At 37.0% G+C, this 17,368-nt stretch overlaps 1 protein-coding gene across 10 annotated transcripts in view; it reads left to right on the top strand.

Moving 5' to 3' along the window:
• The window catches only part of SIPA1L2 (signal induced proliferation associated 1 like 2), a 151,010-nt gene that overhangs the window by 62,501 nt on the left and 71,141 nt on the right, over nucleotides 1–17,368 (top strand). For all 10 annotated transcript variants that reach the window (XM_074863136.1, XM_074863142.1, XM_074863140.1 and 7 more), the window contains 3 exons: nucleotides 2,160–3,859; nucleotides 10,663–10,796; nucleotides 12,154–12,342. In XM_074863136.1, coding sequence (XP_074719237.1) covers nucleotides 2,395–3,859; nucleotides 10,663–10,796; nucleotides 12,154–12,342 — 1,788 coding nt within the window. In that variant the 5' untranslated portion in view covers nucleotides 2,160–2,394. The remainder of the gene's footprint in view (nucleotides 1–2,159; nucleotides 3,860–10,662; nucleotides 10,797–12,153; nucleotides 12,343–17,368) is intronic.

Here is a 17,368-nt window from a genome sequence, read left to right as displayed (position 1 = left end):
GAAGTGTAGCCAGCAGGTTGAGGGAGGGTGTTGTCCCCCTCTACTCCACTCTGGTGAGACCCCACCTGCAGTGCTGCATCCAGCTCTGGGGCCTCCAGCATAAGAAGGACATGGACCTGCTCAAGCGGGTCCAGAGGAGGCCAAGAAGATGATCAGGAGGCTGGAGCACCTCCCTTTTGAGGACAGGCTGAGAGAGTTGGGGTTGTTCAGCCTGGAGAAGAGAAGGCTCTGGGGAGACCTTATAGCGGCCTTCCAGTACTTAAAGGGAGCCTACAGGAAAGGTGGGGAGGGACTCTTCATCAGGGAGTGTAGTGACAGGAGGAGGGGTAATGGTTTTCAACTGAAAAAGGGTAAATTTAGATTAGGTATAAGGAAGAAGTTCTTTAATGTGAGTGTGGTGAGGCACAGGAACAGGTTGCCTAGAGAGGCTGCAGATGTCCCCTCCCTGGCAGTGTTCAAGGCCAGGTTGGACGGGGCTTTGAGCAACCTGGTCTAGTGGAAGGTGTCCCTGCCCATGGCAGGGGGTTGGAACTAGATGATCTTTAAGGTCCTTTCCAGCCTAAACCATTTCGTGATTCTATGACTGATATTTTCCTCGTGTTGTATTTTCATAAGTCAATGTTTAAAAATCCTATATGCTGCTTTTGAAATACTGTTTCTCTGAATATATCAGTTTTTTAAACAATCTTTTGGACTCCTGTAAGGAACAAAAACTTTGTTTTAATTGACATAATTGACCATCAAACAGGAGTTCTGAGGAATTTGTATGTAGTGAAAGTAAACTGCAATGATACATTGTTATTATTACCTGTTCCTAGTAACAGTCACATAGAAGCCATGTCAATCATGATGCTATTGTAGCTAACTTTTGTTTATTACTATTGCAGTAGAAGAGTCCTACAGCTTGCTGTATCAAACACAACTTTGTGTTTATTTCTCACAAGCAGAAAAAATAATCTCTCAAGTTTTAATTTGTATTATTCCTTTGCCCCCTGCCTCACACTCTTTTTTTTTTTTTTTTCTTCCCAAATTTGAGAATTTTTATGGCATTAAATGGAGGGGAAAAACCCACTTGTCTTCTGAGCTCCTCTTACCACCTCTTATCTTCACTGAAATAAGGGGAGAATTCATGTTCCAGGCTAACTTTATCTGACTGTTTTTTAAACTCTGGTAAATGCATATTATGCTTATTTGCAGCATCTTAAAAGATCATTATGTTGGCGTGTTTGTTCAAGGAACAAAAGCTGAAAAGGAAGTACATAACATGCTGTCTTGTCTCTTATTTTAGTCTAGTTTTATGCAATGGGTTAAATGATGGGCTCTGCCTGGAAATGAATCTTCACAGCATGAGTCATGTTGTTAAGACCATTAAAGCCACTGAAGAATATTTTTATATCCTAACAATTCCAATTTTCTAATCAAATTAACACTTGTCAATCGGGCTGCTCTCTTTTCTTATTTGTGGAAGACAACAGACATGTTCTTTAGCACAGTAACCAAGTTTACACAGCTAAATAATAGTTTACACTTCAAATAAAGGAATGTAAGTAAATCTCCCTTTAGGGAGAGAGAGAAAAGAAAAAGATTAAATACAGTTATTCACTGAATTAATCATAGTGGAAAGATTACTTATCTTTAGAATGTTATTTTAAATGGGACAAAACACTTTTCTTTGTCTGAGGTTCTATCTGTTTCACATATTTTACTTACTTTTTCTACCAGTCTTGCCCCAGCAACTCCTGTGTGTATTAGCCAGTTTCAAGCAAACTTGAAAATGGTGTCTTAAAGATGTTATGTAAAAAACCCTAGTGCTTAGACAGGGAGTAGGCATCTAAGTTGCTGTCAGCATTGAAGGAAATGCAGAGAGAATAGTATGTGGCTAGTCCGCTTGGCAGAACCCGATCTGCTATTCAGTGTGCGTGCACTGGTTAGCCTATGAGAGAGATGCAGGTTCAAACTGCATCCCGTGAGAATCATGTGGGAAACTGGGATTATTGCATTTGGCTGGTTTTAAGGAGGCAGAGGATAGAAAACCATGCAAAGCATGTCTCATTAGTTCCAGTTTCTTGGGGTATTATGTATATACAAGCAATACTAGAAGCTTACTGTTATTGACTATAAACATTTTAATATACTTTCTCTGTTTTTTTTATAAACAGATAAAAGAAATTTGTCTGGATTAATACTGAACTGAATGCGTCTGAACTGAAGGAAATGTTTTAAGATTGCTCTGCTGACAGAAGTTGTACAAAAATGGTACACTGAGGTTTCTGCGTGCACTTCTGGGAAGACTGTATTTTTATATCCAGTTTATTGGCCCATAAAAGACAATGTAATAACAAAAGTAACAGTAAATTTATGCAATAGTAGCGGTTCCCCTCCCACTGACTGGACATGAGTGATCAAAGGTCTTTACAAGAAGATAAGCACAAAGTTAGTAGAACTTCCTCAAAGTTCAGGGAGTCTTCAAGAAGCATGCAATCTGATGATTATTTTGCTAGAAAACTTAAAGCTTTGAATGGTAGCATGGGTCCTCCTGTTTCTTCAAATGCACCTAGCAAAACTGAAACTAATCAAACAAATGGTACACCAGCTGTGCCTAAGATGGGTGTTCGAGCAAGGGTATCTGAATGGCCTCCTAAAAAGGATTGCTCTAAAGAGCTAAGTAAAGCTGCTTGGGAAAACAGACCTCCAACCAGTTATGAAGGTGTTGGCTCAGTACTTCCAAATGGACAAAATGACCAAAGTGATGGACAGCAAGAAGAGCTAGAATTGGAATTTACGGAGGGAAAATACTCGATTGGAGATCTTTTTGTTCATTCCCCTCAAAGGGGTCTTCATCCCATAAGGCAAAGAAGCAACAGTGATGTGACAATAAGTGATATTGATGCTGAAGATGTGTTAGACCAGAATGCTGTTAACCCAAATACTGGAGCAGCTCTTCATAGAGAATATGGTAGTACCTCTTCAATTGATAGGCAAGGCTTGTCTGGAGAAAATTTTTTTGCAATGCTAAGAGGCTACCGAGTGGAAAATTTTGAACATAAAACCCTTGCTCCATTTGGATTTTCTGAGTTTTTCCACTGTGATCCTACAGTTTCTCCAAGTCTACATGCTGCTGCACAGATTTCTAGGGGAGAATTTGTTAGGATTTCTGGCTTGGATTATATGGATAGTGCCCTACTTATTGGTCGAGACAGAGAGAAATCTTTCAAGAGGAGACTAAAATCAGACGCAGTAGAAACATCTCTATTTAGAAAATTACGAACAGTTAAAAGTGAGCATGAAACTTTTAAGTTTTCATCTGATCTGGATGATAGACTTGACAGAAATGTTCGTTCTTGGAACTGTCAGAAATGTTTTGCACATTATGATGTTCAGAGCGTTTTGTTTAACATAAATGAAGCAATGGCTACCAGAGTAAATGTAGGAAAAAGAAAAAATATAACCACTGGGGCTTCAGCTGCGTCACAAACTCAGATGCCAGCAGGCCAAACGGGAAACTGTGAATCTCCTTTGGGAAGCAAAGAGGACCTCAATTCAAAAGAGAATTTGGATGCTGATGAGGGTGATGGGAAAAGCAATGATTTAGTATTGAGTTGCCCTTACTTCAGGAATGAAACTGGTGGAGAAGGAGATAGACGGATTGCACTTTCTAGGGCAAATTCAGCATCTTTTTCTTCAGGTGAAAGTTGTTCTTTTGAGTCGTCTCTGAGTTCCCATTGCACAAATGCTGGTGTTTCAGTACTGGAAGTACCAAGAGAAAACCAGTCCATTCACAGAGAGAAAGTGAAGCGTTACATCATAGAACACATTGATCTTGGAGCATATTATTACCGCAAGTTCTTCTATGGAAAAGGTAAATTTTTCTAATGTAACGGTTCTGAGATATCCATGCATTAGATTTAAGTTGCTTAGTGAAGATTATTTTTTCCTTCTTCTTTATAGAGAGACCTAAGCGTTACAGGGAATCCTGAAACTCTTTACTAAAATTAAGCCTGTTATTCTTGCTCTCCCAGAGGGATATTCAACAACCAGTGGGTCATATATAAAGTTATGCAATACTTGTGTAAGTTAGTGCGGGGTCATTTAAATTAATATGTAAACTAACTTCTCTGAATCAAACTTTCTTGGTGGGCAGGAGGAAAGGAAGACATTTATATCAAGTAAATGCACTGGATACTGATATCCAGGGTAGAAATCACTATTTTCTAAAAAGTGGTTCCAAAAGAGAAGGTTTTATTATTGAGGCGTATGACTCCCTTCTTCTAGATTTTATTGTCTTCAGGTGTCTCTTGGGGCCTTTCATACTGTATCCACATATACATACTCCTTAAACAGCGAGCTTCTGATGATACTTAGTTTTTCAGCTTAAAGAAGGTTGTTCTGTGCCTTTCTCTTAGACTTTTACCCTATTCTTTTAGGATATGTTCACACTGCAAAGTGCCAGGGTGCTCTTCTCAGCAGAGTAATTATCTTGGCTTGAATCGTTATGCAGATAAACTGTTTCCACTTTGTGATCTACTTTGGATGTCTGTAGTAAGTTCTGCATTGTGCAATGTGTGTGAAATCTCTGCTTTTGTGGGGAGAACCCCAAAATGCCTGTCCCCATCCTTTCTGTGTTATGAAATTTTGCTGTTATTAAAAGAAAAGAAAAAAGCCCTGCTTCTGTCCTTAAAAGACTGTGTGTTACTGCCTGACTTTTCTTGAAATCATACTTCCTCTGCTTTCCAACTATATTTGAACATCAGGAAATGAGCACTGTACTGTACTCCTGCTTCCTGTGACCCTTGACAAGGGACTCAAAAGAGGATCCAGTACAGTGCTTGTTTTCGCAGTATGGTAGACACCTAGAACATATTGGCTGTAAAAACACTGTATTTAAAAGGCAAGGCAGTAAAGAATCTGGGTCGTTCACAGAAGAGGAAGAAAAAGACCAAGAGCTAAGCAAGGAATGGGCAGGAAATTCAGAGGTTTGAAATGGCTTTTAAGCGCAGCAGGTTGTAAAGGATAAAAAAATGTTGATGGAGTCAGAGTGGAAGAGAATGAAGGGATATTTTTAACACAAGGTCGGCTTATTTTTCGAGGGGCGGAGAGAAGAAAGGATTGGCATAGATGGAAGGGAAAGGAAGTTTGTCAATGGACATAGGTGGTGGCAGGATAGGGAAAAAAAAAAAAAACAGACAAGGATTAAGCCAAATGAAAGAGGACTTCTTTGTGAAATGGAGTTACATGTTCTGAAGTGCTAAACATTTTTTTTGTGAAGAAAAGTCTTGTCAGATTAAAAAAAGAAAATATAAAGAATATTCAAAACCACATTAAATAATATAAGATAAATAGACCTTTCTGGAAAGTTGATGCAAATGTAATTAGTTTTAATTAACTTCTGCTGTTGACTAAAAGTAAAGTATGTTTGCATTGATATAGTATTAAAAAGTTAAGAAATAGTATCTGAGAGTTTTATCCCATAGTATAATACTAGGAAACTTGAATTGTTACTGTCCTTGTTACTAATTGTTGTGTAGGTAGAGTTCTTCAAAAGTAAATATGATGTGATTTCATTTAATATCCAGTAATGAATTGTTAGACTCTCAATTTTACAATAAGCCATGCCCTGTTCCATAGTATCTTTCTATAGAGCTGTAGCAGAAGCTAGAGGAGAGAAATCTGTTTTGGATGGCTCTTATGAGACAGATAGCAAGTCAGGGCAAACATGGTGATGGAACTAAAACCTTAATTTTCACTACCTATTATCTCAAGGGATCAGGCATGTAAGGAGTCTCCAGATTACTTCCAGCTGAACACAGTTCTCACCTAAGCAAAGTTTATTGTGGATAGAGGAAAAAAAATGGGCATTTTGCCTTGGGCACCAAAATGTCTTTCTGCTCTGCTGATCTCCCATATAAGCAAAAGTGACATTTATATGCATACTGAGTCTTACTTGATGCTCTTCCATGACAGGGAGATCTCCTAGCTGATTGTTCGTTGAATTGTAGATTTAATAGCAGAGTTGAATTTAGCAAAATAATTGTGGAAGGATGAAGTAAAAATTTAGCAAACAATAGTCACTTGTATATAGAGACATATGTAATGCCACCAATTTTCTTTGCCTTTAATATATCTATGAAAAAGAAATAACTTTCTGAATATTTGATTTAGTTCACAGTTTTATAATTGGCACTTGTCAGCATACAAGTTTTATTTCTGTTTTAAGATGCATAGAAGAAACACCCTGGCATGTGTAGCAGTAATTATTCCATTCCCTTTCAAGAAATGAGAGATTTGGAATTCAGTGTCTTCTGAAATGAGCTGTAGTTTTATACTGCATATTTATAAGCTTTGTAACTATTGTTAACATCCAGTCCAACATGACTGATGTAAAATATGTTAATATTTATGGAAAATATCTTCTCAGTTTTCAGTTAAGGTTTGTAAAAGCTGGAATATTTTATTTTATCTCATGGTTTTGATTTATTAATGGTGTCCTTTAGTGAACTATATTTTTGTGGGATAAAAGGGGGATGAGAAGGGGAAAAAAGCTATGCTGATTTTTAGAAAGGATAATTGAAATATGCTTTTATTATCATTGATTTGTCCTTTTCCCCTTGTGCAATTATCCTCATAATACCGTGAGACTTGACTATTACTACCATACTTTTTATTTGAGGGATGCTTACAACCATTTCTTAATATGTTATTTTACCTATCTGCTGATATGAAACTGAAAATTGTCCTACAAGAAATGTACAGTCTTAACAAACTTTTGGTATTAACTCAGTTTGTGTAAGTCAGACTTTTGTATTAGAAGAAAAGTTGACAATTATTCCTCAAAATGAAAAAGTACAAAGTGAGTAACATTTTACCATCTCTCTTTAAATAGCTAGAAAATAGCACTTACTTTCTTCTCTCCTCTCCAGTCAATACTTTTATATCAACATAAATACATTTAAATGAGCTTCATGAGTTTGTGCTTTATGAAATTTTTTTTTAAAAGTGCCTTGAATTAAAAATGTTTTCCCCACATCCCAGAATATCAGTAGCCATGCTATTCTTTAATTTACTTCAGCATCTTCAATTCCGATTCTTGAAACTGTTTTATCTATTTTATTTTTAATGTACATAAATAACATCTTTGGTTTTGTGTCTTTCATATTGTACAAGAAATAAGCAGATATCTGCCAAGCTTGCATTTTTCTGCTCAGTAATACTGCAGCCAAGTAATCTAGTAGTAACTGTGTAATACCCTTTCCTAGATTTACATCAAAATAGAAGGCTGTAGAAACCCTGAGAAGTTTACCTCTGTCAAAGCCTTGAATATGCAGCTGTGGGGAGTTTTTATGTTGTTGAAAGTGTTTGGCTTCTGAATCAATATCTCTGCCTCTGGTCTGTAAAATCCTGTTCCATTTGATAAATTTGCCCATTAAGGCTCAAAGTTTTAATTTAACACTGTGAAATCCATGAGGTGTAATTTATCCATGCAGGTAGAATGCTCAGGCTGGGGAAGGAATGTAGTGGGTGAGCATGAGCAAATAATTTAATGTCTGTGCCCCTTTGATCTCAGGTGTTCCTTCCAGAAAAAAGATGCTAGTAGTAATGTGCTGCTACTTATTTTCTCTCCACTGGGAGATAGCCACCAACATACTTTACAGATAAATTTTTGAAAGGCTTCTGGAAACTTAATTCAAAGTTGATTTGACAAAGACCGTCATTTATGTAGAGATAACTTTATCTTTTTGTATTCATTCTGAGAGTATAGATGACTTCTCAGTGAAAGACATTCTGCAAAAACTTCCTTACACATTTCTATAAATACATTGTGTATTTATGGTAGTAAATATTTATTTATGTAAAAATGCTAGTAAAGTGTTTTTTAATCCAGACAATCCTAAAAGGAGAAATTAGTCTATTACTTCATTGCTATTTAAAATATGGAATTATAGCATAAATTGGATTGGAAGATATTTCTGGAGGTCATCCAGTCTAATTCCCTGTTTAAAGCTTCCTTTAAAGGTAGGTTCTGAATAGGTTGTTCAGTTACCCTTTAGTTGTCCCTTTAGCTTTTGACCATCTCTAAGGATGGAGATTTCACAAGCTCTCCTGGCAACCTATTCCTGTGTTTGATTCCTCTCAATGAGGGACTGCATCTTGTGATGGTTGCATTTTGTCCCTTCTCTCTGTACCTTGGAGAAGAGTCTGGCTCTACCTTCTCTATAACCCCCCATCAACTAGTGGGATCCTGCAATTATTTCCCCCCCTTAACCTGTTCTTCTCCAGGTGCACAAGCCCATCTCCTTCAGACTCTCCTCATCTGTTGTATGCTTCAGCCCCTTCATTGTCATGGTAGTTGTCTGCTGGCCTTGTCCCACTCTGTCCAAAACTGGACACTACTCCTTATGTGGCCTCAGAAGTGTGAAACAGAGAGGTGTAATGTCTTCTCCTGACCTGCTGATATGCTCTTGCTAGTGCAGCCCAGAGTGTGGTTAGCCTTCATCTCTGCAGGGGGTTCTGCTGACTGCTGTGTGTCCTGTTGCTCACCAGGGTCCCCAGTACTTTTCTACAGAGCTGCTCCTGAGGCAGTTGGTCCCTGGCCTGTATTGTTGTATGAGCTTGTTCTGCTGTAGATACAGGTCTGTACTGGTCTTCACGAGATTTTTGTCAGTCCATTTTTTCAGATTGTCAAAGGGAGAACTTGTTTTAACATGTCATGTTGAAAACTTCAGTGGGTTAGGAGCTGCTTCGCATGCAGCTCAGCTGTCCCATCTCAGCAGCAGCTGCCTCCAGGGGAAGTAGACAGTGGGAAGTGAAGCACAGACACCCTACAGATGTAGGACTTAACTTGTGTGGATGAGTTAACTGCCTTTGCCCACTTTTGTAAAATACTGCAAGGTTGATGCATTTCAGTATCTGCCCTATGCACATACTACTCATTTTTTAAAAGCCTGCCCAGTTATTCCCCTTCACCTGTTGCACCCAGCTACAGCCCTAACCTCCAATACATGAACTGTTCTCCTTGAGCTTGGTCATGTACATGAACTTGTTGAGGATGCATTCCATTCCATTATTTGGATAATTTAAAAAACTATTAAACAGTAACAACTCCACTATCAACTTTCGATAAACCTTTTAGTAACTGGCCCCAGATTGGAATTTGTATCACTGATCACAGTTCCTTTGAGGCCAGCTGTCCAGCCAGTTTATGTCCACCTTGTAATTTGCATGCCCAAACCATGTCTTTTCAGTTTAATTACATGGATACTATGGGAGACTCTGTAAAAAGCATTGCTAAAATACATTGCTCCTCCTTTATCCATAAAGCCAGTCATTTCATTGTAGAAAGTCACGTGTAATTTGCATCTGATAAATCTATTGTCCTTGTTTTGGCGAGGATAGAGTTAACTTTTCTTGAGCTAGGAGGGGGCACAGCCAGAGTGCCAGGCTCGGATTGGCCATTGGAGTATTCTATATCATATGACGTTATGGTCAGTATATAGAGGAGGCAGGTTCTCTCTTGCTTCTGGTCAGTGTGGCAGGATTGATCTCTGTTCTGTCGGGATTGCTGGCCAGGAGTGGGCTGGATATCAGTCAGCGGGTGGTGAGCAAGCACATTGTGCGTTACCCGTTTGTACTTTCCGTTATTTTTTTATTACAATCACTAAACCTTTTTTTCATATCAACCTGCGAGTTTCTTTGTGTTCTCTACTCTCTTCCCCCATTTACTGGGTGGGGAAGGGTGAGTGACCAACTGCGTGGTATTTGGCTGCTGGCCGAGTTCAAACCACAGCATCTATGCAGGCTGTTTCCAAGCATCTTTTTTGTCTTTCATGTGCCTGGAAATGTCTTCCATAAGAATTTGTTCCTTCATCTCCCTGGGAACTAAGGTTTATCATTACTATATATCTATTCCTATATAAGCCTCTAGCTTCCCAGACCCTCTTTCTTACCCCTTTTAAAGGTGGGTGTAAGCACTCGCTGTGACCTTTCAAAGATGGTAAAGAGAGGCCTTACAGTTCCCTCAACATGTATCCCATTTGGTCCCATGGACTTGAGTGTATATAGTCTGCTTAAATGGTCTATAACTTGATCTTCCTCTTCTGTCAGTAATGCTTTACTCTCCCAGAATGGGCCACTTGGCTCAAGGATGAACTGAACTGTTCATCAAAGACTGAAGAGTTATTAGCCTCAGTTTTCACTTGTTAAAACTGTTGCTGCTTTGAATGCAAAGCTTTAAATAAAAATAAGAATAAATTGAATGACATCAAGGAAGCTTCATAGCACCTTATTTGTTTGAAGACTGTTAGCTTCTGTTGAAGTCTTAATATAGATATAGTTTCTCCAAAGTAGTTTCTTACAGCATCAAGCAAAATTATTAATTTCATATTAACAAAAAATGTAAAAAATTATTATTTCATAGTAGCAGCAGTTGCAGTAATTTGAGTTACGTGATATGAGTAATCATTCTGCTCATCAAAATTAACATTTTGTGATTTATGTACTTACTGCGCAGTTCAGACCACAAGCCAGTGTATTTACAGATCTCATAGCTCAATTAAAAATGATTTTTTTTTTCTGGCTGTAGAAATTTTTAATGAGATTTGATGAATGTTTTCTAAGAGACTCATACTTCATTATTCTCTTCTCTCCTCATTCACTATTGTGCAAAAGAGCATCAGAACTACTTTGGAATAGATGAAAATCTTGGACCTGTAGCAGTCAGCATCCGAAGGGAGAAGGTTGAAGATGTCAAGGAGAAAGAAGGATCTCAGTTCAACTATCGTATTGTTTTCAGGACAAGTGAGGTAATGTCTTTCAGTAATTCTGCAAAGGAATGGAAAAGTTAACTTAGAGCTTAGGATACTAGTTGTTTGTGGATATGTTGCTAACTTTGAAAGTAAATCTGTTAATAGGAAAGGGATGATTCTTGTACCATTAGTAAATGTAGTTGCTCCTGGAACAAAGTTTTCCTCTTCTGTACTGCATAAAATTTTTCTTGTTTTGAGAGGGCACCTAAAAGCAGGTAAGTTGGCTGAAGGGAACTGCAATGGGCAAACAAGGGAACAGATGATAAGAACAAAGCTGAAGATAAGTTTGGATTAAGCTGCTTGATGTTAAGTTTCTAATGATAGAAATAAAAGATTAAGAAATACAGGGAAAAAGGGAGGGAAAAAATGTGAAAACCAGTACCATGATTTATTTGTAATTTTTCTTTTGTTTCAAAGTACTTTCTTAGAAGCTTTTTTCTGTGAGATGTTTTTATATACTTCTACATACATGACTTGTGGAAGGAATATTAATGTATTGATAAAAATAAGTGTCTTATTTGAAAAAATAGCTCACTTATTGTTGTGGAAGGACACATCTCATAACTTCTATTTCAAGTGAATTAGCATCTCTTGCAAGCTAATTTCTTTATCACAGCAACTAGCTTTGATTTTATGAAAATATGCAATGTTATTATTATAACAAGTAACTATGTATTTTCATAATCCTTAGGACTATTGCTTTTTATTGTGATTAGGACATAAAGAAGTGTTATCTAGACTTCCTGATATCCCTGGGCTCATGTGCTTTTACAAATAGATATAGAAACGGATGCATATAAAATTTTTTTTGGACTCGGTTTTTATTTTATTGCCAAAAAGGTGTGTCTCTGTATGTATGTGTGGAGAGGTGATTCAGCTGACTGACTTCGAAGAAATGACTCTCTTTTTGCCAAATCCAATGAAGATAAAGCAGCATGGTTTAAAAAATAGATGGATGGGTTAAATGAAGGTGCCATTAGCTGTGGTTTACCTCACCTGTCCAACCTCACATTCAACTACTGTGTCTAGGGTAGTATGGTATTAAAATTAATAAATTTTAGTTTTCCTGTTGTTTTAAATATTTTTTTTAAAAAAGTAATAGGAGTCAGAATAAGTTAATGATATAATCAGTGAATTTCTTTAAACAAAAAATATATTTGTCACTGAGACAATAAGAGCGTCTCTCCTCTTTAAGTTATTTAGTAATCTTTTTATTGGTTAAAAATATTAAAAATAATGATCTTTTTCTTCCAATTCTTTCTTCCATGCTTTTGCTAAAACCTGAAGTTTATATCTTTAAAAGTCATTGTAGAATTAGAACTAAAAGTTGTTGTGTGTTTTACCCTTACTGCAGCTTACTACACTTAGAGGAGCAATTTTAGAAGATGCTATACCATCCACTGCTCGACATGGCACGGCAAGAGGTCTGCCTCTCAAAGAAGTACTAGAGTATGTAATACCAGAGCTGAGTATTCAGTGCCTGAGGCAGGCTTCCAACTCACCCAAAGTACCTGAACAGCTGCTTAAACTAGATGAACAAGGGGTATGTAGCAAATGACTTTTCTTTAAAGGCTATTCATTTAAAAAAAAAAAGATTATCTTAAATATTTTGCAGGCAATGTTAATAAACATGGATCTGTAATGCAAACTGTTCACTTCCTTGGTTTTGGAGATACTTGTGTATTTTCGTTGACAAAACGAGGTTTTCTTTTCTAAGAAATTTATTTTTAAAATACGTTGCAGCTTAAGAAAAAAATTATTGGTCTATGGAGATTCTCTTTACATGAGTGAGTGAGAGAAAGATTATAACTAAATTTTAATGTTGGTAAGAAGTGGTTTTCACAATCTGGATTTGCACTTCAATGTGTAAAAATGCTGAATGCAAATGAAAATAGATCTAACATTTTATTAATATTATGTATAGGTAAGGAGGCAAAAGCATATAACATTAAGTCTTTACATCTAAAGTTTTGGGTTGTTTTTTACAATAGTGTTTTCTGATTAACTTGCAATAGTCTTACTAGAATAGAATGCTTCTGGGTTCAAACAACTGAAATTGTGATTGAGACTAATGAATAAACTGCATGGCAGTGAAATACTCATATGGCTTAAATTTGGAGAGAAAATGGTGAGGCCTATTGGGTTCAGTAAAGTGAATCTGCTTCATTCAAAGCTAGTGATTAAATTTATAGCTTCTGAATATTTTGTGAAGGACAGGCTTGTGATGGCTTTTAAATCACATTTGAAAAGCATGTTTTTAAAAAATGTTTAAAGTGAAGATTGCACTTTCTAAGCAAAAGTCAGTATCTATCTGTTGAATTTGAATCTGCTGATGGATCCAGTTGACTATGATGGTGTTTATAATTAGTTTTTTAATGCTAGTTCAGTTTTGAATGTAGTGATTGCACCTAACATTGGTGATGTCTACCAGAATTATTCTGTCTTCTCTTGTGACTGTAACAATTGCTCAAAACCGAGTAAATGTAGACAGAGGAAGAGAATTGCTTTTTTTGGGTGGATTGATAAGCTAGTTTTGTATGTATATTTTACTGCTTTTGTTCAATGTAGTCTTTGAGGAGGACTTCTAATTGAAAACTCATTTTGCCAAATGTTCTTATTTTCTCCTGTGTTTGTCAGTTCTTTTGGTAAAATAATGAAGGGATATCAGAAGCACTCAGTTCAGAATCTAACAGTTCCTGATGTACCGTTGCACATCTCTGTTGTACTCTGTCTTTCCTGTTTGAGCTCCAGAGTGAGTTTAGGTTAATCTAATGAATAACATTCACTGCTCAGAAGGGCAGTATGTTCTAGGCAGTATAGGGTACTACTTTATTTGACCTGACCTTTCCCAAACTCACCATAAATATTTCCCAAAAATTGGAAATGGAGATTGTCCACTGAGCTGACCAAAGTAATTCTTTAATCATCAACTCCAAATTTTGAGAAACAGCAGTACATAGCACTTCTTTTTATTTTGGGTGATCAATTCTGAAAATTCAATCCTGTTGTGAAATGGGTTGTCACCAGGCAAAAAGTAATATTAATGTATCTTAAGTGCTGTTTATTATGAGATAATTACTTGAACATAGACAGAAAGCTGTGCATAGAACTGGCATGAGATCCATTTATGCTTTTAATCCTCTTACATACTGATGCTTTCAGTTTATTAATCAATAAGAGTTATGCTTGGCAACTGAAGGTGATGACTGGCTGTGAAGTGTCATGAATTTAAAAATATGAATCATGATCTAGAGGATTAATAATGTCAACAGAATAATATTCATTTTGCGTAACGGTGTATTAAATGTTTGCATAGTTCCTCAGCAGACTGAAGGCTGTTTTGGTGTTTTGATTTCATTTTCTACCTGTTTCATAGTTTTCAGTGAAATCTAGTATGGATTATCGAGGAGACATGTGGCTAAAACTATGTCTCAAAAATGATGGTAGAAAGTAGACACAAATTGGATGGTTGACCTAATTTGAACATACAAATAAAGAATCTGTATTTTCCCAATTTATTCTGGCATATGATGATCAGCATTAGATTTGGCTGTAAATTTACAAGAGAAGTCAACTATTTATCTATAACCTGGACAGGATTTTATTATATTTTATTTTGGTTTTTACCTCTGTCTAATTCACCCCTAATTCCCCCTCCCCCTTTCTGCTAATGGTGGTTTAATGTATATATGCTTTCTGGTTCCCCTCACATCCCTCTGGGGATATTCACTTGTCTCTAGGCCAAAGGCTGAAGTTAACAAAAAGCCCATACAAATTGGGAGCTTTGATTGAAGTGATATTTAGTGACTATTGAGTGCCTAATCTTTTGAAGTTCCTTGACAGAAAAACTCTAAAATCCTCACATGATGAAAGTCAACAAGTTGTTGTTACATGATAAAGAATCTATACTATACAAGAAGATGACAAGATGCCAAGCTTTAGTTGTGATTGATTCTGACTAGAACATAGTAATTTTGAGTCAGGAAGGACTGCTATGCACCTTTAATACATATCATGTACCCAAGTAGCTAAATGGATTTAGAAATTATTTTCTGATGTCACATTATGAAATTGTTCTCAGTGTTACATTAAATGTAAAATTTCTAATTTAGAAATCATGAAATTGGAACCATGTCTGCAATTATTTACTTTAAAAGACTTGAATAAGCACGCGGTACTATTTCAAGGCTGGAAAAAATTATCAGTATTAAATATTCTGATAGTTTTTCATGCCAGTTAAACATGCCACATAAGATCCTGCCAAAGCTCATTTAGTTACTTCTTTCTTGGGCATTAATGTTCTAAAGGTACCTTGATTTCTGATTCTGCATGGTCCCCATGATCTTGGTGTGAGAGTCCTTTTGCTTGTCTTCAAATTTCATAGTCATGAGTGCTGCTAGCACATGGGTAGGAGGTTCAGATTGCTGCAAATGAGCTTGCAGCTGCTGCCTTGTTTAGGAATAGTGGTATTGGTAGAATCAAATTTGTACATAATTGCCTAGTATTTACAGTTCTTGTCCATGAAGTGAAAACCCAGGATTAATTCCTTCTGTGGGCTGGGGAGTTTCAGATCCTTATCTTCAGTGTCTCCTAGGACAATGTTTAAACCATGAGATGGTAGGTTGTTTTGAAAGGTAGAGAGGTACACTTCACTCCTGTTCAGAATTATATTGATATTCATGAACAAATTCAGGAATGACTGGTGTCCTCAAAGAATGAAGGAGTATGACTGTGTATTTCTAGACCAAATATTTTGACCAGGTGCTTTTTTACTGTTAGTTGTTGCCTCTGTTGTTGGTGGCTCAGTTATCATTTAACTTCTCCACTCTTCAATTATAGTGTGAAGTCAAGGAAATTAACTTAAATTCTCTGTGGTTTAAGCTAAACTATTTGACACAGAGCTGGGACAGAGGTGGCAGTGTGCTCACAATCATCTTAAATCTCTGCTGGGAAGTGTCAAGTAACAGCACTGCTTCCTGTAATCCAATGTTCATATAACCAGTTCTCTTCCAGTTTCCTCCATGAAACGTCTATGCTAGCTTTCCGCTGAATAAAATAGTCACCGGTGTGCGATCTGGAACCTTTTGTTAAACACCTGACTCTCTCCAGGCAGTGCTTCAAAATGGGGATCAAATAAGGAAGCTCTCTGGATGGATAGCATCTAATGCCAGTCAAAAGGAAATGACAAGAGCACACTGGTATCTTAACCCTGCCCTGCTCCAGAGTTCACCAGTCTGACTCAGGCAGCTCCTACAGTGCATCCATAACCCAGAATCTCCTTTTATTTCAGATGGTCACCCCTCCCATTCCACATCAAACTTTGGCACAGCTCCTAGTTCTTCTGTGTTTTGGGCTGCCTGGGTGAAAACTTATTGCAGCACCATTCCTCATGGCTGTCCTTACTAAGCCTGTTCTTTGTTCCTAACTGCTCCACAGTCAGTGGCTTCCTGCCAGAGTTTGTACTGCAAGGGCTCACCCCTACATAAAACAGTTATCAAAGGAAGAGGATGGTCTGGGGCTCATCAGAGAGGTGGGAGGGCTGCCATCATACTTTACTCTTATTCCTGCTGTGCTGCAGGTTTTCTACACCAGTAGACCAAATTCTGTAGTGTGCATTGCCATGAATATAGGTCTGCTGAAATCTCTGAGTTAGACCTGTTTGTACTAGTTAAAATAAGAAGAAATTGTCCCACTGATAGGCTTAACTTTATAGTAAGAAGAGAACTCTGGGCCCAATTGATCTTATGAAGTGTTTTGCTATTGACTTTAATAGTCTAATATTTCCCTGTTACTTCATTTTAATACATTTACCCTTTGGGTGTGAGATTCTTAGTGTCAATGATTCTGTCTATGGCCTTCAAAAATCTTCATTAACTTGGACATCTTGGGGATTTTTTGTGTGTTGGTTGTTCCTGAAAGTAAATAGTTAAACCAAGAATGCTGTCAAGTTAAATCTTGAATTGCATGGGAGACAAAGAAAGAATTCTGGCTTAAAAAAGCAGTAGCATCATAAAAACACAGAAGACTAGGTTAGTAAAAGCATAGTGAAAGCTTTTCTTTCTCCAGGGCTGATGAGGATTTGTGTCGTGGTGGGTTTTTTTTTTGTTTTTTTTTTTGTTTTTTTGCAATTGACTATTGGCAACTGTCTTATATACAACTCTCCACTTACATTGGAGAAACGCAGCATTTACTGAAGAGGGAAGGTTAAGGATTATTTGAAGTCTGAAATTATATTTTTGACACTTTCTTCTTTCATGTATGTATGTATGTTTTCTTGACTCAACATTTTAGTAGTCTCATAGCTTTTCCTCAAAATTGCTGTGGTAAAACATCAATGCAGTAGCATGTCTATGGATTTGAGTTTTATGATATACATAACATGGCAGACCATGTGTTACATATGACTAAGATGAAGCAGACTGTTCTAGCCACCTCTGCTGTAATAAGAATATATGCTGTCTTTGTATAACACACGATTTAGACAGTAATCCTGGAGTTTGATTAAGAGAAGTCTACAGCTGGAGAGTTGATTTGACTCGTAAATATAGATAAATGTCTTAAGTGACTGA

The sequence above is a fragment of the Strix uralensis genome, chromosome 3, assembly GCF_047716275.1.
Source record: "Strix uralensis isolate ZFMK-TIS-50842 chromosome 3, bStrUra1, whole genome shotgun sequence".
NCBI classification, from domain to species: Eukaryota; Metazoa; Chordata; class Aves; order Strigiformes; family Strigidae; genus Strix; species Strix uralensis.
Note: the sequence above shows the minus strand (reverse complement) of the source record. Positions and strands in the feature narration are given on the sequence as shown.